The following is a 20,496-nucleotide window of genomic DNA, read 5'->3' on the forward strand; positions in this document are numbered from 1 at the left end:
GCTGTTGGGCCTTCGCTTTGACCAGGAGTCTTCAGTGTGGCAGGGAGCCCCACCCAATGAGTGAGGGCACCTCCTAGTACACTGTTCACACCCCAGCTCACCTCTATAGAAAACCCATTTTCTGATAAACTATAAAAACATATCTCTGAGATGAGAGGCCTGAGAGGTGCCTCACAGGAGGAGCTGGAAGGAAAGGAAACACACACATGGAAAAGGGAAGTAGAAGAGATCCATGGGAAACTTGGGCTGAGGCAGGTATTTTCTTGCCCAACTTATTAGTTCTTTAATTTGTTGTTCTTCCTTAAGATATATATTCTTTACAAGAAACTAACTGCCACTAGATGGCACACGGATCCCAGCACTATTCTGACTGTATATTATTTAAGATTCTTTTCAAAAGATAGGTCACTAATACGTTGTTTTTAAAAATAAAATATGATAGGAGGGGACTATTTTACATAGGTTACATAAGCAATAAATGATGAAAGAAGGAACAAAGGATGAAAAATTAAAATTCAAAATCTATATATTTTGTGGGCTTGGTTTGTGCTATAGAGAAAGCCCAGTTGTAGAGGTGCATAGTGGCTCATGATCTTTGTTCATATGTAGGTGATGTCTGTAATTTGATTCTCATGCACAAATGCTTCATTTAATTTATTAAGTGAGATTTTTGGAAGGTAGGTTTATAAAGAAGAGAGTAATCTGCCCCCCAAAGCAGTGCCGTTTTTTCTTCTTTTTCTTTCTTAACCACTACTTGAAATTTCATTTCTTAGAAATTTCGAAATTGTGTTTCTTACAGAATATTATGTTGCTTTTAAACAAATGTGTCTGATTATTGCTTTGCATTTGTGTTTGAATTGTGTTTATGGGTTATACGCAGACATGGATGCAGTTAAAAGAATGGGATGGGCTGGTCACTGGGACGAGCAGAGAAGCCCAGAGAGGGGGTGGGGCACTTGGCACACTCCTTACCACCCCAGCCAAAAAGAAAAAAATGAGACCAGGCCTTGTCAGGCAGTGGTTATTACCACCACTCTGGCCATCAGCAGCAGCCATGAAAGGGTGCAGCAAAGCACAATCTATGCCCTTTGTTCAGGAACAGCAGTCGAAGATAAAAGTTCTATAGCTTTGTTTATAAACTGTGACACTGTAAACTGCCTTTAGCTTTAGCCACTGAAGACCCGCTCAGAAAAAGGGAAATCATAATAAAGATTTGTTGACTTGATGTAATCATTTGCTGCGAAGGGTATGAACAAGGTCCATTAAAATCCTTCCCATGTTTTCGTGTCTGGCTCCCTTGCAATGGCCAGAAACAGACACGTGGTGAGAAGCTGCCCCCTTCTGATTGGATTACGTGGGGTCCTAGCTTTATGTGCTCTGGTTTATTGAGGCCATTATTTTAGAAGCAAGTGGCCGATGCTTCCCTCCAGCCCCGCGCCCCCACCACCGAATATCAGTAGAGGTGTTTGGAGCAGCCTCTGTGTTGTGTCCTCAGAGCTGCCTGAGAGCTGCCTCAGGGACTGCCCTGGAGGAGCCTATGAGGGAACTGTTCCCTGAGCTGCTGGCCGTTGTCTCTGTCCATTCCAGTGCACTGCCCAGGTTGGGATGTAACAACAGATGTGGAGAATCCTGTGAAGATTAGTAATATTTTATTTAAATATATGTCCCCACTCTTATCCAGCCCCCTACCCCTCTTTTGTTTTGTTTTAAGAATCACAGCCTTATATCTGCGATTGTTTGAACAAAATATACTAAAATGTTACAATTGTTGAAATATAAATAAGTGATCAATAAATTAATTAACCATGAAAGTAAGCTTTCAAGAAAACTGTCAGATGTTTTAAAATTTAGCATGTCACTTTAAAAACTTTAGCTTAGGGGCTTCCCTGGTGGCGCAGTGGTTGAGAGTCCGCCTGCCGATGCAGGGGACACGGGTTCGTGCCCCGGTCCAGGAGGATCCCACATGCCGCGGAGCGGCTGGGCCCGTGAGCCATGGCCACTGAGCCTGCGCGTCCGGAGCCTGTGCTCTACAACGGGAGAGGCCACAACAGTGAGAGGCCCGCGTACCGCAAAAAAACAAACAAACAAACAAAATAAAAACTTCAGCTTAATTCTACTTTGTATTATATTCCCCCAAAGAGTTCCTAAAAGAAAAAGACCAAAAACATGATTCTGAAAAAACAGATGATTTGGGACATGTATAAAAACACCCATAGTGTGCTTGACACGCAGGTACCTTGCATTCCATAGTGTAGGTGGATCTAATGTATAGGGTGACTCAGAATCTTTCATATTACAACCAAGAGTTTGATCTCTACTTATTAGTTAATGGATCATCTTCCTTTCCTACTTGGCCCCCACATCGCAGGCTGTGGGGAGAAAGCTTCACCCCTGTGTGAATGGCAAGGCATCAGCATGGAAGCCCACTCTGTCTGCATCTGTCCCTTGTCCTCCTCCCCAGGATCTCAGGTTGAGCAATGAGGACAATGAATAGCAACTAGGAAGTCACCCTGGGCATCTTTCTTTAATGTCACCAACAGATCTAGATCTAATCAATACTAATGCTAGAGCTACATGTATTGAGCCTTGGGCCAAGCACTTGATTACATTGTCTCATTTAATATTCATTTTACATATGAATAAACTAAGGTTTAGAGAATCTGGGTGACTTGTCTAAAATCGTCACCCATGCAAGTAGTAAATGGGGGACCATGATGTAAAACTAGGTCTGTTGTGTTATCATGAAGTTGCATTTTGCAGACATTTAACCCTGTGTGTATTAAACCAGCCTTGTGGGCCAGTTCCTCTTCACCCCACCTGTATTAAATAAGCAGCAGGTGTCATCAGGCCTGAAATAGGGAGTGCACGTAGCACAACCCCAGAAGAAAAGCATAAATAAATAATTTTTCAGGTATCCCAGCCATTGACAAACAAGTGAAAAACACCCAAACAAAGGGATGGCTGATGCCTTCCTCAGTGTTAGGAAGAAATTGAAGAATTAACTGAAAACAACAGAGAAATATAGACCAAGGAACAGTTACACGCACTGTGACTGGCTGCATAGCCAAAGGTGTATCTATAATATGGGCCATATTCAACTTGAGAGAGTTTTGTGAGGGTGAAGGTAGCCAGGGTAGCAGTTATCCTTGCAGGTGTTTTCTTCTTTTTCCTACAGTGTGTTTTTAATTATTTGAAGGTTAATTTTGTTAATTTTAACCTAAATTGTGTCATTCTCTCCTCCTTCCTAGGGCTTCCTAAAGAATGAAAAGGACAATGCCCTGCTGTCTGCCATCGAAGAGTCCCGGAAGAGGGTAAGAAATGAACCCAAATGTATATGTATACTGTTGTGAGAGCAGCAGTGTATACTGGGGCGTGGAGGTTCTAGAAACTGGATTCTGTGTTCCAGGCCCAGCTCTCTTGATAGTTCACCAGAGGGAGTTCTACAGGAACCATTTTTGAGGAAAATACCATGCTCGTAACTCTACGTGTATTTAATGACTGCATCTGAAACACCGGGCTGGTCAGTTAATTATTAAGTTAATCATAAAATGGAAGGGCCAGACAATTCTTTGGTTTCATTGTTACAGTATAAATGGTATTTTGGTTTCTACTGAATCAGCAGTTCAGAAAAGCAATTATGATATTGATAATTTTCCTCAATTTCTTTTCCTTTTATCACACAATTTGACTTTCTACACCACCTTTTAAATTAACAATTTCTCCAAGCTCTTTGAAACAAACAAACAAACAAACATCTTGATATTTGAGAGGATAGTAAATAAGTCAGCCAGAACAGCCATTATATGTGCAGCAATATTTCACAACAAGCATTCCCTCAAGATAGTCAAAGATCATTTACTTCACTAGCGTGAGTTATCTCCATTTGTTTGACAAGGACTAAAAGATCAAAACCTTTAGAATACATTCCATTATGGAGTAAGATTTTCAGGCCCCGGGGGTCTTTTGGGGAGGGAGGGAGGAGGAAGGTTAGTGGTCATGTGGAGTTGGTTCTAAAAATGCAGCTTTTCCCAGGAAGGAGGCTAGAGGGTTCACATTAGTCTGGAAGCAGTAGCTGTCTCTGCAAGGGAGTAGGGGTGAAGGGAATCTCTGTTTTGCTGTTTACTTGTGTAAGCCTTAGATCAAGTGAAATGTATTTGTGTATTATTTAAGTGGTTCCAAAAATAAGAAAGTAAAAAAAAAAAAAAATGCTGCTTCTCAGTGTGCTTTATTAAAATACTCCATACAGGTGGAAGTGTCTAAGTAGGGCTGATATGAGTGGGATAGGGCCTCAGGGGGGCTTGCCAGCTCTAATTTATAAGAATATGTTTCAGAGACATTATTTAAATGACTGATACGTTTAATTATCAGAGTAAAATTCCCTAAAATTTAATTAATTATATTTTTGGCAATAGTACTTATTCCTAGAAATAGAGAAATTCACTTGATCCAGATTTGAAAATATTTTTTTTAAGGTTTTTTTTGGTTCACACTTGGAGTGAGTTAGTCACCAACATTGATTCTCCTGCTGTAAAGGACTGATGAAATTAAATTAGGATTGTCGAATGCCACCGAGCCTTATTAATCCATTTACCCTGCGGAATGTGTTTCTGAAATTGGCAGTCTCTGAACGTTGTGCCATATTGAGACTAAATGTGCAGCCAGCCAAAACATTTAAGTGACATACCACAGTGCAAAATGTGTGCATATGTGTTTGTGAGGGAGATGTTCCGGTGTTGGGAGCTGGCCCTGGGGGGGAACCTTTCACCTGTCTGGACACCAGAGGCTGCTGCTGAACAAGAATCATGTTCAAACAAAAAGGTGAGCAGCTTTTTGGCATTATTGGTGGTCATTTCACGTTTGAATAACTTGCCAATATGCTGCTGAAATGCCAAGAAAACAGGCTACAAAACCACAAATGTGTACTATCTTTTCCCATTTGGTGCATCCCAGCAAAAACAGAACAACATTATCAGAACATATGTAGAGTTTCTAAACGCCAGCAACAGCTCAATAATAAGTGGGTGTGAAGTCAAAGCAGGTTGCCCTCTTCCCTTTATGAAAATGGGGTTCGAGTGCTCCCCACCTGTTCTTAATTCAGTTGCCCAGTTCTTTCCCTGCCTTCCTTTCTTAACTATGTTCAAAGAGATATAGTTCCCCACATAACTTGAAAGATTCGGATTTAATTTTTTTTTTTAATATATCTGAGGTCTGCCTGTCTTGACAATGACAATCTTATTATTTTTGATTGCACTGGGTCTTAGTTGTGTTATGCAAACTCTTAGTTGCAGCATGCCTGTGGGATCTAGTTCCCTGACCAGGGATCAAACCGGGACCCCCTGAATTGGGAGCACAGAGTCTTAACCACTGCGCCACCAGGGAAGTCCCCGGATTTAATTTATAATAGTTTCTCCACTGCTTTGTCATTTTCTGTGGTTTGTCTTTCCTTATCCCTGCTATTCCTGTCTCTCACCTTGTCTCAGACCCTCACTGTCCTCCTTTTCTCTTAGTTCTTAGCTCTTTTGAGTAGCTCTGTTGATTCTCTCTCATTAGCTCCTCTAGTTGACATTCTTCTTTGCACCTGATCTGGTGGTTCAGATGTGGGTCTAAAGGGAATAGACTGGAAGAGGGCAGATGGGTGGCTGATCATCCCTGATTAGCCCACAAATTGGATGTTCCATTATCTCTGATGTAATTAAGATAAGCTGGGGGTGGCATGGTGATGGGAAGAGAATTTTAATGTTGGGCCATTTATTTTTATTTGAAGCTCCTTATCACACTAATGATGAATGGAACGACAGTGCTGTTTGTTCAGGTTGTGGAGCTGTTTCTAAATGAGTAGCCTGGCGTATTTCTCAGATACATCTGAGGATTTGAGCCCAGAAAGCTGCCAGTTTTCAGAGTATTTCCTGTGTTCTTGAAGCAGGAGCTCTTGGCACACAGGTGGGCAGCTTGATTAACAGGGGGATGGTTAATTCCCACTGTTGTCGCCCTGACCCTTACGTGATGCTGGAAGTCTGCCCCTGCCATCCTCATCAACAGTGTCTCTGAGACAGATTGTGTTTTCTTCAATTGCCTTTAGCGCTCTGCTATTCTTTATCAGCCAGAGGACTTACCCTTAAGAAAAATTCTTGTGACACTGTGGTGTCCTGGGTCAGTGGCAGCGCTTAGTCAGTGCCTCACTTCCTATTACAAGTTTGCAAAGCTGTGTGGTATGCCAGCCCTCCACCTCCTTATTTCAACCCTCCCTGGTCCTCCTGCCCCATGGCCCTCTTATTTTCCCTTTCAGGGACAGGTTCAAGGTTAAGGAGGTGGGTGCCCACTAAATGGAAGAGTTTTAGAAGAAATGTGGTTCAACATGTGCACTATTTCTAGATAGCTTCTAGAGAAACTACCTCTTCCCCTCACCTCTACCCCACCTCTCTATTCCAGCATACTTTTCTCTGTTCAAAATGCATAGCTTTCATGTTTAAGGTCACTAATGTAGCAAGAGACAATGATTTTTCTCTGGGTATTTTTTTCAATCCAGGCGACTTGGAGTGGTCCATTCTGCCTGACCTTCAGTGGGAAGAAAACCAGATGAAACACTGTTTTTAAAGTTTTTGATAGCCATTCCTTTTTTTGTCTTTACAATACATATTAGAAAAGAGATCCATTGATAGATGGACCAAATCAAATTTGCAAGATGTGCCAACCTTCTTCCTAATCATTTTTGTGGGTTTCTGTTCTTTTTTTCACATTTTAATAAATATTGGTCCACACTCAAACATCCCATTTGTAGAAAGAGTATATGATTTTTCTGATAGTTTCCCAGAGCTCATATATATGAATATTATCAGTATAAATAATCTGCATTGCCAAAATAAAGCAGGCATTACTAATACTCATTCTCTTGGTGCTGCCTAATTAGATGCCAATCTGATTGTAAATGAAATGGCTTTTTGAGAAGTGGGCTTAAGCTGATGGGAAACCTGGTCTGCCAATTGAAGAATAATAGGCTAAGAATGGTTACGAATCAGTATGTCTCTATAAGTTGCTTTAATCTCCTCCTCAGAGGGGTTTTGGTTTTGCTTTTGTTTGGGTTTTTTGTTTTCCTTTTCTTGTTTTTTTTTTTTTTTTTTTGCGGTAAACGGGCCTCTCACTGTTGTGGCCTCTCCCGTTGCGGAGCACAGGCTCCGGACGCTCAGGCTCAGCGGCCATGGCTCACGGGCCCAGCCGCTCCGCGGCATGTGGGATCTTCCCGGACTGGGGCACGAACCCGTGTCCCCTGCATCGGCAGGCGGACTCTCAACCACTGCGCCACCAGGGAAGCCCCCTTTTTCTTGTTTTTTTGGTGTGTGTTTTCTGCCTTCCTTCTTCCCTTCCTCTTTTCTTTAACCACTCTCCTAGATTTTTTTTTTTTTTTTTAAGTTTTATTTTATTTTTGGCTGTGTTGGGTCTTTGTTGCGCACACGGGCTTTCTCTAGTTGTGGTGAGCGGGGGCTACTCTTCGTTGCGGTGCACGGGCTTCTCACTGCAGTGGCTTCTCTTGTTATGGAGCACGGGCTCTAGGCACATGGGCTTCAGTAGTTGTGGCATGCAGGCTCAGTAGTTGTGGCTCGCAGGCTCTAGAGTACAGGCTCAGTAGTTGTGGTGCACAGGCTTAGTTGCTCCTAGGCATGGGAGATCTTCCCGGACCAGTGCTTGAACCCATATCCCCTGCATTGGCAGGCAGATTCCTAACCACTGCGCCACCAGGGAAGCCCCCCTTCCTCTTTTCTTTGTTTTCCTTCTTTCTCTTTTTTCTTTTCCTTCTGAGTGCCTTTGTTTTGGCAACCTGCTGTGTCACCAGCAGATAGAAGTGAGGTTTGCCAGACATTTCAGTAGTGACTTTGAGAAGACTGATAGGAAACCTAATTGCAAAAGGCTCTGTTTTTTCTTTTACTGATTTGCTTCCTCATATGAAAATATTACTGTTTCTTAAAAAAATAGACACTGGGAGAATCTTACTTTTTGTCTTATCTTAGAGGCTCGTTAAATCTTAAGATACCATTGACTTTATAATCCGTCATTATTTGATGTACTACAAAGAAAAAGTACTTCAATTTAAGCTTTTGACATGCTATCAATTGTAATATGTAGCCTAATTTCAGAGGTTTTAAGAAGATATTTATCTTAATAAGCACATGAAAAGATGTTCAGCATCACTACTTATTAGAGAAATGCAAATCAAAACCATGAGTTATCACCTCACACCCATTAGCATGGCTGCAATCAAAAAAGCCCAGAAAATAGTGAGTATTGGAGAGGATGTAGAGAAATTGGAACCTTTGTGCACTGTTGATGAGAATGAAAAATGGTACAGCCTCTTTGGAAACATTATGCAATCGCTCAAAAAATTAAACATAGTATGACCATCTGATCCAGCAATTCCATTTCTGGGTATGTAGCCCAAAGAATTGAAAGCAGGAATTTGAAGAGATATTTGTACACCCATGTTCACAGTAGCACGATTCACAATTACCAAAAATTGGAAGCAACTCAAGTGTCCATGGATAGATGAATGGATAAACAAAATGTGGTGTGTACATATGGTGGAGTATTATTCAGCCTTAAAAAGGAACGAGACTGTATATGCTATAACATGGATGAATCTTGACATTTTGCTAAGTGAAATAAGCCAGACATAAGAAGACAAATACTGTATGATTGCACTTCCATGAGGTACCTAGAAGTGGTCAAAATCATAGAGACAGAAGTAGAATGGTGGTTGCCTGTGACTGGGGGAGGGTGGGAATGAAGATATTGTTTAATGGGTGCAGAATTTCATTTTTGCACAATGAAAAGAGTTCTGGAGATGTATGGTGGTGATGTTTGCACAGCCGTGTGAATGAACTTAATACCACTGAACTGTACACTTAAAAAGGATTAACATGGTAAGTTTTATTGTTAAGTGCATTTTGCCACAATTAAAAAAATTTTAATGTGTTAGACTTGATGAAATAGGGCATGTTGCAAACAGTTGTCAGTAAATTCTTTAAGGATAATTTAAAATAGATTGCTTTTGCTCCACTTATGGAAAGATGGCAGATCTGGAGGGCTTTGAATTTCTGTTGCGCTTCAAGGGAAACCGTGTTCTTTGTCTTCTCATTTGGGTCATCTCTCTCTGCTCCTCTCCAACAGACCTTTGGCATGGCTGAGGAGTACCATCGAGAGTCAATGCTGGTTGAGTGGGAGCAAGTGAAACAGCGGATTCTCCACACCCTGCTGGCATCGGGAGAAGATGCCCTTGACTTTACTCAAGAAAGCGAGGTAGGTTGAGTCCAGCAGGTAAACCACGATGAAAACTGTGAGGTCAGAGAATGCTTGTCTGCTTGACTACTGACAGTCCTAGCACAGTTGATCACTGTCTCCTCCTTGAAACCCTCTTTTCATTGCCTTCCAGATGCCCACATTTGCCTCGATTTCCTCCAACATGTCTGGCTGCTTCTGCTCAGCCTCTTTTGCTGAATTTTCCTCAAATTCCTTGACTCCTAGGTGTTTGTGTGTCCCAGGACTCTGTCCTTGACCTGTTCTTGTTTCTTCCTCAGTCACTGCCCCGTTGATCTCATCTGGGCTTGTGGTATTAAATACCATCTATGTACTTGAAGACTTAAATTTACATCACAGCCCCAAACACCCCCAGACTCATTTTTCTAGTGGCCTTCTTGGCTGTACTCAGATGTCTCAGAGCCATCAAGCTAAACATGTTTAGAATTGAGTCATGGTAGCAACTGCCCTCAACTCCCTCCTGGCATCAACCTTCTTTTCTCACAGAGTTTATCCTCTTTATAACGGGCAGTTGCAGTTTTTCACTTGCTCAGATCAAACACCTCAGATTCATTTTTGTTCTCCCTTTCTGTCACCTAGACTCTCTTACATGTTGGCAAATTTACTTAACCCTGCTCTCAAAATATACCCAGAATCCAACCACTTCTTACCACCTCTGCTGTGAGCACTCTGGTCCAAGTCACCATCATCTCTTGTTCACATTATTGGACTAACCTCCTAACTGGTTTTTCCATTATCTATTGCTATGTAACCAATCACTCCAAACCGTAGTGGCTGAAAACAATCATTTAGCTTAGCTGCGTTTACCAGAAATAGTTCAGGGTCTCTTGAGGCTGTGGTCAAGATGTTGGCTGAGGCAACACTCATTGCAGGGCTAAACTCGGGGAGCATCCACTCCCAGGCTCACTCACATGCCTCTTGGCAAGCCTCAGGTCCCCTCTGGCTCTTGGCTACGGACGTCAGTTCCTTGTCATGTGGGTCTCTCTTGTGTTGCTCACAGCATGGTAGTTTGCTTCCCCTGGAGCAAGAGTGAGGGATCCAAGGAAGAGCTAAAGGGCCCCCAAGACAGAAACCACGGTCTTTCCGTGACTTAATCTTGAAAGTAATATCCTGTCGCTTTGCTTTGATCAAGGTAAGTCACTAAATTCAGCCTGTGCTCAAGGAGAGAGGATTAAACAAGGGCTCGGATCCCAGGAAGTGGGGATTATTGGGAGCCATCTTAGAGGTTGTCAGCCACACTGGTCTCCCTGCTTTTGCCCTTGTACAGTCTTTTCAACACAACAGCCAGAGTGACACTATTAAGACACAGGCTAGATTGTGTCACTCCTCTGTTCGGGATCCTCCAGTGACACCCCTCTCACTTGGAGTGAAAGCCAGAGTCTTTACCATGACCTCTAAGTCCCTACCTGACCTGGTCTTGTTGCCTCTCGCAGCTCAAGTTTTTCTGCTCTCCCTGTTGCTCTTGCTGCTCCAGCCAAAGAAGCTCGTTGCAGGTTCCTTGAACGAACCGGGTAGGCTTCCTCCTGCCTCAGGTCCTCTGGGCTTCCTGTTGCTTGTGCCTAGAAGGCTCTTCCCCCAAATAACTGCATGGCTGTCTCCCTCACTTTCTTCACATATTACCCAGTGCCATCTCAGTGAGGCCTTCCAGGGCCTTGATATCTGAAATCCAAACCACCCTTTCCCCATTCAGCACTTTCTATATCCCCTTTTCTTGCTATATTTTTCTTTTTTTTCTTTTTTTTTTTTTTTGCGGTACGCGGGCCTCTCACTGCTGCGGCCTCTCCCGTTGTGGAGCATAGGCTCCACATGCGCAGGCTCAGCAGCCATGGCTCATGGGCCCAGCCGCTTCGTGGCATGTGGGACCTTCCCGGACCGGGGCACGAACCCACGTCCCCTGCATCGGCAGGCGGACTCTCAACCACTGCGCCACCAGGGAAGCCCTATATTTTTCTTTTTAGCACTTCTTCACTTTAAACCATTGTATGTGTTCTATGTCTTTATATTGCTTACTGTCTGTTTCTCACAGTAGAATGTAAGCTCCATGAAGGTAAGGATTTTTGTTTGTTGTATTTACTCATATCTCCAGTGCCTAGAAGAGTCCCTGGAACATATTAGATGCTCTAGAAATATTTGTTGAATAAATCATTTGGCCTTAGCTAACTTTGTGCTAACCAGAGTATTAGGGATATGTTGAAACAGTGTGATTTTAGAGTGGGTATGTTTAATAGGGTCTATTTTAATTGCCAGTGTTCATTGATTGCTGGTGGTGCTAAGTTGAGGGGTTTCTCCTCTTTAAAATCTAATTCTTTTTTTTTTAAAGTAAATTTATTTATTTTTTGGCTGTGTTGGGTGTTCATTTCTGTGCGAGGGCTTTCTCCAGTTGCGGTGAGCGGGACCCACTCTTCATCGCGGTGCGTGGGCCTCTCACTGTCGCGGCCTCTCCTGTTGCAGAGCACAGGCTCCAGATGTGCAGGCTCAGTAGTTGTGGCTCAGTAGTTGGGCTTAAGCCCAACTAAGTAGGGCTTAGTTGCTCTGCGGCATGTGGGATCTTCCCAGACCAGGGCTCGAACCTGTGTTCCCTGCATTGGCAGGCAGATTCTTAACCACTGCGCCACCAGGTAAGCCCTAAAATCTAATTTTTTTAAAGGCAATGTATTCATATGACTCAAGAACTAAAGTACCCTGTCCCCAGAAGCTCATTCCCTCCCCACTTTGCCTCTCCCTGGAAGTAATCACTATTATTACTTTCTTGTGTAATATTTCGAGTCTCTTTATATGAATACAAGGCAATATATTATCTTCCCTCCTTCTTAGACAAAAGTTATTTTACTATATGCTCTGTTCTATATCATGCTTTTTTCACTTATTTATCCTGGAGATCTTTCCTGAGAGGGATTTGAGGCTGCATCTTGGGATCAGCAGGAAAGTGTGTCGTGCTTGATTAGTGATGTCTGCCCTTGTGCCAGTGGGAGCTGTGACTTAACCACACATTTACCACGCTGGTGCTGGGGAGAGAACAGCCCTGGGGTTCAGATCCTAGCTTCACCACTGACTAGTTCTGAGACCTTATCCAAGTTATTTAATCCTGCAGACATTTAATGTCTTCATTGGTAAAATGGATTATTGGGAAGATTAGTGATAACATAAAGCACCTGACTCATAATGGGCGTCCCTTACTATTGTTTTAAAGTAAGTAGTTTCAGATAATTTGGAGGTGCAAGTTAAAAATTATAATGTCACAAAAATTATAGCGTTAGACATTTCAAGTAATATTGCCAGTGCTTCCTGATAAATCTTTTCCCCAGAAGTTGTTTCTTAACTAGCTAGCATTCTTTTCTCATGGGAGATAGGACAACTAAGGCTCAGAGAGATGTGTAATATGCTGGTGAGATCCAGGACTGTTGGCTTCTAGGCCATCGTTCTGTTGAACTCTGGGTCAAAGGTGGGTAGCTTGGCAGTGTTTCATGCCTGCAGGGTAACTTCACACGTTCTGTATCTACAAATTTGCTCCTGATTTAAAAACCCAGGGCTTCCCTGGTGGCGCAGTGGTTGAGAGTCTGCCTGCCGATGCAGGGGACACAGATTCGTGCCCCGGTCCGGGAAGATCCCCCATGCCGCGGAGCGGCTGGGCCCGTGAGCCATGGCCGCTGAGCCTGCACGTCCGGAGCCTGTGCTCCGCAACGGGAGAGGCCACAACAGTGAGAGGCCCGCATACCGCAAAAAAAAAAAAAATAAAATAAAATAAAAACCCAGTTTTTCTATTAAATTAGCCCCCCAAATAAATAGATGCTAAAGTCATTTATCTTAGGAAATTACTCATTAATGACCCTCTTCCACATTTCTTAGACTCAAAGATTTCAAAGAAGAGTAGAGTCTTTGGGAAAAAAGAGCTAATGTATAAAATCCTTGGCCAGCCTAATGTTTCTTTCTATTTCTTGTGAGTCTGGGCAGATAAGTAGAACAGCTCATGGTTTTATAAACTTAATTTTTTAAAATTGTGTTAATAGGTTGTAGTCTGTATTGGGATTTGGAAGTAATTATAAGCCGCTAATGAGATATTCTTTCTTGATTGCTCTTGTCTTAAAATAGACTAATCTATTTAGTAGACTCTGCTTCCTTGACCTCGAGTCCTCCCTCTTGGAAGGGAGTTATTGATACTATTGCTGTTGTCTGTTGTGACACCTAGCGGAGTGGATAGCTTTGCTGAAAAAGCTGGCAAATGATGCAGATGGTTCTTCAGATAATCCAGGGAATTGCCATTTCTGGAACCTTGTAGATTTTGTTGTTTGTTGCTGTTTTGAACTTTTTTCCTGAAGTATAACATATATACAGAAAAGTATGCACTTTTTAAGTATACAGCTCAATGAATATAGCAAAAGGGAACACACCCAGATGAAGAAACAACATTGTCGGCCTCCCAGCATCCCCTGTTCTGTGCCTTTTCATTCACCACCCCTCACCACCACCACCAAAAGAAACACTGTCCTAACTTCTGATGTCATAGATTAATTTTGCCTGTTTTTAAACTCTGTGTAAATGGAGTCATATGGTATGTACTCTTGTTTCTGGCTTTTGCTTAACACTCTGTATATTGTTACATGTAGTTGAAGGCTATTCATTCTCATGGCCGAATAGTATGACTGCAGTCTGTTTATCCATTCTGATGTTGATGGACATTTGGATAGTTACCAGTTCTTAGCTTTTATAAAGAGTGCTATTGAGAGCATTCTTGTACCTGTCTTTTGGTGAACATACGTTTGCACATCCATTGGGCACATCTAAGCGGGCAATTGCTGGGACAGAGGGTACACATATATTCAACACTGTTCCAAAACGGTTTCTTAGTGTACCCTCCCACCAGCACTATGAGAATTCTCTTTGTTCCATACCTTTGCCACACTTGGTATTTTTTGTCTTTTTCAATTCAACCATTCTGGTGGATATGTGGAAGAACCATGTTTTTTCCATGTAATTTTCTTCAAAATGATGGAAAGGTGGTATTATCTCCACTTGGGCAGGCACCTTCTCTGCCCTCTTTGTAAGAAACCGCAGAGTGTGAAGGCCTGAGACAGGCTTTGGAATTCTGCAGGCCTAAGTTCCCGGGGCTCTCCCGGGAACTTCCCTGTTCTCATCCTCATTGTAAAAGGCCTCTCTTGAAGAACCGTTGGAAGGAACGTAGAACGTGTGTAAGGTGCCTGGCCCAGAGCTGGTATAGAGTGCACGCTCAGCATATCGCAGCACTGTTTATGGTGGTGGCTGGTATTTGGTAAGCTACACACTATTAAGTTTATTTTTATCATTTTAATATGGATCTATCCCTTTTTAAGTGTCCCTTGACCTATAAAGTCACTAGGAATGAAAAAAATCTCAGGACATAAGTAGAAGAAATAATTAAAGTATGACTTGCCATCTAAACCATTCTTTCCTGGGCACTTTGTTGTCAGGAATAAGGCTGTTGGAATCCAAAGAGTCATTAGCTAGGAAAGAGGCTTCCAGTCATTTTGAGCTGACCTTATAGTTGAAGGAAAATGTCCAAATTTGGTTAATTTAATATAAAGAGAGGCTTGAGGCTTTTATTTTTAAGCAAAAATGAAGTAGGAGATGGTGGTTCCTGAATCATTTTTCCCCCAAGCCTTCCAATAACAGAAGAGCAACAACACATTAGTAATATCTATTCCTGGCAAGTTTTAATAAGGGAAATGATGCTTCAGTAGCATAAATTCAATTTGGGAAGTTAATTTCCTTAGGATATCATTGAAGAAAAAGGTATAATTTTTAAAGAAAGATAGGAATCGAAAGATTGTTAATAACTTTCCAGGTTGTAGTCTGAATAAAAATGATGTGCTTTGAAGCAAGAAAGAGACTCCTGGCTAAGAACTCCCATACCCTAGTCCTTGCGTCTGGCCTATGGGGAAGAACACCCCCCGTCTGCACTCCTTGCATGACACTACGGGCTTTGAGCATCGTTGAGAATCCTTGATATATCTTAGGCAACATTTAAAAGTAAATTTTTACCTAGCCTCAGTGTGTCGTGGCTGTATTGATATTAGACATAGTCAGTGGATGTTGCTTTAATGTATTGTCTGGAAAATGGCTCAGCCTAGCAAGCAATAGGCTCAGTAGAGAAGCTAAGTTGTAGCTTAATCATTACAGATAATGATGTGATGTGTGAACAGTGTGTGTTGAATGTAGTCTCTAATTTTGATCACTGACTTAATACCATATTTCACCAATTCCCAGTTACACATCTTTTCTATATTTTAACATCTCTGAAATCAGGATACGCCTTAAATTCAGTGGTGTGTCATAGTTTGTCCTCATTTTTCTTTCCTAATGGTACATAAATAACATGATGCCTTGCAGTTGATGGTGTATTAGATTTGATGAAATACAGTAAAAATATAGACTGACAGTATGAGTTTGAAAACCCTAGACTAGATGATTCCAAGCTGTATTTTATGGCTCCCTGGTAGTTTCCTAATTTGTTTTATGTATTGGAATTTGAGTAGGATTTCAAGTATAGAAAGTGCTCAGCTGCTCTTTCAAAAAGAAGTTTAAAGTACCCAACTCAACGGGCCCTTCATTTTGACATCAGGATATATCACATGAACACCTTCTTCTTGCACAGCATTCTACTGGTAGAGATAGAGATAGAGATTGTGAAAATTCAGCTGCTCTCCTCTACCCCCAACCCAAACATAACCTCTGACATTCTATCCTTCCAATTCCCTCTCAGGTATTTATGTGCACATTTATACGTATATGTCCATCTGATCAGTTTATTATCAATTTACTCCATAAACGGCACCATTTTATATAATAAATGATACTACTTAGCATTATGTTTTGATTTTTTTTAACTTATTTTGGAGCTTTTTCTAGGTTAGTACATGTAGGTGTCTGTCATTTTTTAGTGGCCGTAATAGATTTCATTGTATAAATGACCCAAGTATTCTTCCCGTTTTATCCATGGAGAATGATGCTCCAGAAAAGTTAGATGTCATTACCCAAGGTCACACAGTTGGGTTGCGTTTAGAACCTGGGTCTTCTGGTGCCCAGTCGGTGTTTTTTCTGGTAGTACTGGGCTTCTGTGTACAGATACTGTAGCCAACTATTGAACATTAATTACTTTGGTTCTGTTTTGCTTACATAAAGCCAAAACATTCCACTTGGAAATTAAAAACTCTCTTCCTTCTGTAGTATCATCACATTTTCTTTTTACTCTGTACTTGTTTTGCTAGAAGTGAGTGCTACATTCCTTTTTCCCTGCCTAGAATGTGCTCTCCTTGGGAAAAGAGATTTATTTATCCCTGGATATGTTATGTACAAAAGTAGTTGCTTAATAAAAGCTTGCAGTTCCCTTACCACTCTCCAACCACATCCTGCCTGTTCAGGAATGTTCACTTAGAAAATGGCTGTTTGGGGAACACCAGGTACACTGAGAAGACCCTTCTCATGTCTGTGCTCCCAGAGACTGCTGTTTCTCCACATTATCTCCAGACTCCTGGGTGAGCCCCTTGTTGTTCTCTCTGGCCCTGCCTACCCATCTTCCCTGCCTTTCTGGTCTCTGATTCTGTGCTCCTGTTATCCCCACTGTGCTCCGATCAGGCCCCAATACAGAGAAAACCTGAAGAGTTTGGAACGTTATTCCCACACAGCATACCGGCATCTCCTTTCCCAGCCCTCTAGCAGCTCCTGGCTTTGAAATTCCATTGAATGTTTGCTGGTTCCTCTGCTCAGGAATGTGCATGTACACATCCTGTTGATGGATAACTGACTTTGTGTGTGGTGAAATAGAGGCTCGGCCAAGGGCAAATGAAGGAAAGGTACGTTTGAAAACAAGGGCATTAGGCAAAATTAATTTAAATGGAAATTTGAAGGCCAAAAAACGAACTACTTTTTAAAATTAGGTTTTTAGTAGTACTGGAAAATATTTCTCAAGGCTGTTTATGTATATTTAGCTGAAACAACTGTGTCCTTGCAGAAGTGTTTAGTGCCATTCCCCCTCCCCTCCCCATTTATTCCCCCCAGTTAGGTTACTGGAATTAACAGGCTTAGTGCTCTGTTCTTTCAAAAGACTTGGGGATCATCAACTTTCAGAGAGTTCTGTTCCAGAAAGATGGCCACGTTATAGAACAGTCCTCAAATGCAGTGTTACTGGGAACACTCAGAATTAGTCCAGAAATAGAAAATGAGCTGGTGGGGGATTCTTTTCCTACGAGAATGTGTTTTCATTGTAGAGGAGTGAGATGAGAATTTCCAGCCAGCACAAAGAAAATATCTTAGATTATGTTTCTGTAGTGTCCATATCTATCCACTGTTCAACATCTGATTTAGTCCCATGTTCATTATGGTTTATTTTTTATTTAAAAAGTGGTAACAGCTAGCGTTTACTGGTCAAATGTTGGACAGTGAGCTCTTTCTACTTATTCCTACTTACTCCTTGTGAAATAAGTACTGTTTTCTTCCCATTTAATTTAAGATTATTTCACAAATCTATGAGGGAGATACCATTGCTGCACCTGTGTTACAGCTAAAGAAACCCAGGCTCAAAAGAAGCAATATACTCAATCAAGATCACATAGCTAGTGAGTAGTGGAGCCAGGATTTCTAACTGCTACTCTCTCTTGTTCTTCGATGGCCATCCTTGGACAGTTGCCCCAGGCTGCCCTGGCTGGCAGTGTGGCCCCAGGCTGTGGGCACAAACCACGGCTCCACTACTTCCTATTAGAGTGACCCCTGGCAAGGTGCTTTCTGTGCGCTTTGGTGTCTTCATCTGTAAAATTGTTATAATAAAAGTATGTATCTCATAGGGTTGTGGAGTTAATACACAGAAATTAAGACAGTGCTTGGCATATAGTAGTCGCTCAGTAAGCGTGTCTGTTGTTACTCTAACCTGATGGTTTTCAATCATTTCAGATAGGAATGCTTTCAGCTGTGAGTAACAGAAAACTTGAGTTTTTGTAGGTTGAATAACGATTTATTTTTCTCACCTAACAAGTCTGCAGGTGTGGAGAGTATGGGCCTTAATTCAGTAGCTCTGCAGTGCCATCAGAGGCACCTCCTTTTCTCTGTATACCACCATTTTTAGCACGGACACTTACTTTGGGCTCACAAGCTGATTGCTGCAGCTCTAGACAACCTGTTTGCATTCAGGGGAGAAAGCTGAAAGGCCATGCCAGGCTCCTTTTTCTCCCTTTATTAGGAAAAGCAGAAACTGCACTAAGCCAGAATGTACTACCAGGCTTGTGCTTTCATCCGGTTGGCTAGAACCAGGGTTCATGGCCACTCCTAGCTGCAGTAGAGGCTGGGAAAGGGTAGTGTGTAGGGGTCAGCTCATGAGGACCTATTGTTAGAGTTTCAGGAAATTTGCCGTCTAGTTGATACTACTTGGAATAGCTTGATTTCTGCCATGGTGGGAATATTTACACCAGAAACCAGCAAACGCTACAAGTCAAGTTCCCTTTCCCAAGCCAGTTGTTAAACATTTACCAGCACACCATTGGATATATTTAACTCCATATGCCAGAGTGGGAAGTGGCAGTGAGTAGAAGTGAGAGGTAGGGATGTGAAATGGTCATTGGGTCAGCCAAGCAGCAGCATCTTCCAAGCTTACCATTTGACGGAGAGAGTAAGATGCCAACATATGGAAAAGTTTATTAGTCCATTTTTTAGAAAGACTAAAGTTAAACTTTAGCTAAGCTTATTCCCTACTATAAACAAGTATGGATCAAAATTAGGTGTATTCTACTAGGTATATTAGTTATATTCTTAAATTTCCAATACACTGGTTTTTACTGTACTGTAGTGAGACCAAATTCGATATTTTGAACAGTAAACTGTTTAAAGCTCTTTTAATACCAATGATTGCAGAAAATCAGAGCTGGGGAGGACCTCTCGAGATTGTCTAGGACAGCCCCTTCATCAACCAAAGGGAACCTGAGGCTCCAAGGATATGTGCTTTGCCCAGATGCCAAAGCAAGGGAGTGGAGCAGTCCTCCTGGAACCCAGGTGTCCTGACAGTCCAGTGTTCATTCCAGAACCTGAGGGTTTACAACCCACCTTTCTGCTTCCTGCTTCTTCCTATTCTCTGGCCTGCCCCAGTGCATGCTCATGTTGGTATCCCTTTTACCAGCTTTGGTGGTGCTAGGAAGTTTTGCTGCTATCTGTCATGTGTCTCCCAGGAAACCTACTTTAAGCTGCTTTGTTTTAGATTTTAGAGAATAGAGCATTGCTTTTTTTTTTTTTTTAAATGAGAGAAGCTTGAAGAATTTGATCTTTGCTGCAGTACAGTACAAACTAATATTGGAAATTTAAGAATATGCCTAATATACCTAATTGGAACATACCTGATTTTGATCCATATTTTTTTAGAGTAGGAAATAAACTTAGCTAAAAATTATCTTTAGTCTTTCTTAAAAAAGGCTAATAATTTTTTCCATATGTTGGTGTCTAGCTCTCCCCATCAGATGGTAAGCTCTTTGGGAACAGCCTCTGTGGGCTGTCTTGTCATCCTGTGGGGATGGATGTGTACACACTGTGCATGTGGCAGGCAGGCACTTGGCAGATGTTTGCTGAATGAATGAATGCCCAACTTAGGCTGGCTTCATATCTTCAGATGCATAAAGTTCATCAGTAGCTGTTGTCTTAGTGTGGACTCTAGATAGGACATGTCTGAATCCTGGTATTGTGACCCTATAAACTCCATTTCCTCAGCTATCTGATATGAGTGATGGAAACAGGAGACCCACATACACCACAGCCTCACTGGTGTAAAGACATGGAGGGGGAAGATGAGGTGGACTGGGGGATTGAAACCGAATGTGACAAAGAGGTGCCTTTCTAGAAACAGTTACTGAGATATCCTTACAGCTTCTCCAGCCTCCTGTTATTTTTGAGTTGAGTCCCATGCCTGCTCCCTTCTCATGTGACCATGGTAAGCGAGTTGCCTTCTATTGAAGCCCCTAAAAATCATCGTTTTGAGGAAGTCTGACTAGGAAACAAAAACAGCTTTGTTAAAGACAAACATATGTTTATAGTTTTTTTTTTTCTTTACATGACTGAATGCTGTTCTGAACCAATTCTGAATGTGTATTTCTGTACAGCCAAGTTACATCAGTGATGCGGGACCCCCTGGTCGAAGCTCTCTGGACAGCATCGAGATGGCCTATGCCCGGCAGGTGAGTGTGT

At 42.0% G+C, this 20,496-nt stretch overlaps 1 protein-coding gene across 4 annotated transcripts in view; it reads left to right on the top strand.

Moving 5' to 3' along the window:
* NUP93 (nucleoporin 93) overlaps window positions 1-20,496 on the top strand; it is a 104,841-nt gene that overhangs the window by 61,793 nt on the left and 22,552 nt on the right. For all 4 annotated transcript variants that reach the window (XM_024747453.1, XM_024747455.1, XM_024747454.1 and 1 more), the window contains 3 exons: window positions 3,249-3,311; window positions 9,160-9,288; window positions 20,412-20,486. In XM_024747453.1, the coding sequence (XP_024603221.1) occupies window positions 3,249-3,311; window positions 9,160-9,288; window positions 20,412-20,486 (267 nt within the window). The remainder of the gene's footprint in view (window positions 1-3,248; window positions 3,312-9,159; window positions 9,289-20,411; window positions 20,487-20,496) is intronic.

Source organism: Neophocaena asiaeorientalis, unplaced genomic scaffold, assembly GCF_003031525.2.
Source record: "Neophocaena asiaeorientalis asiaeorientalis breed wild unplaced genomic scaffold, Neophocaena_asiaeorientalis_V1.1 scaffold438, whole genome shotgun sequence".
NCBI lineage: Eukaryota > Metazoa > Chordata > Mammalia > Artiodactyla > Phocoenidae > Neophocaena > Neophocaena asiaeorientalis.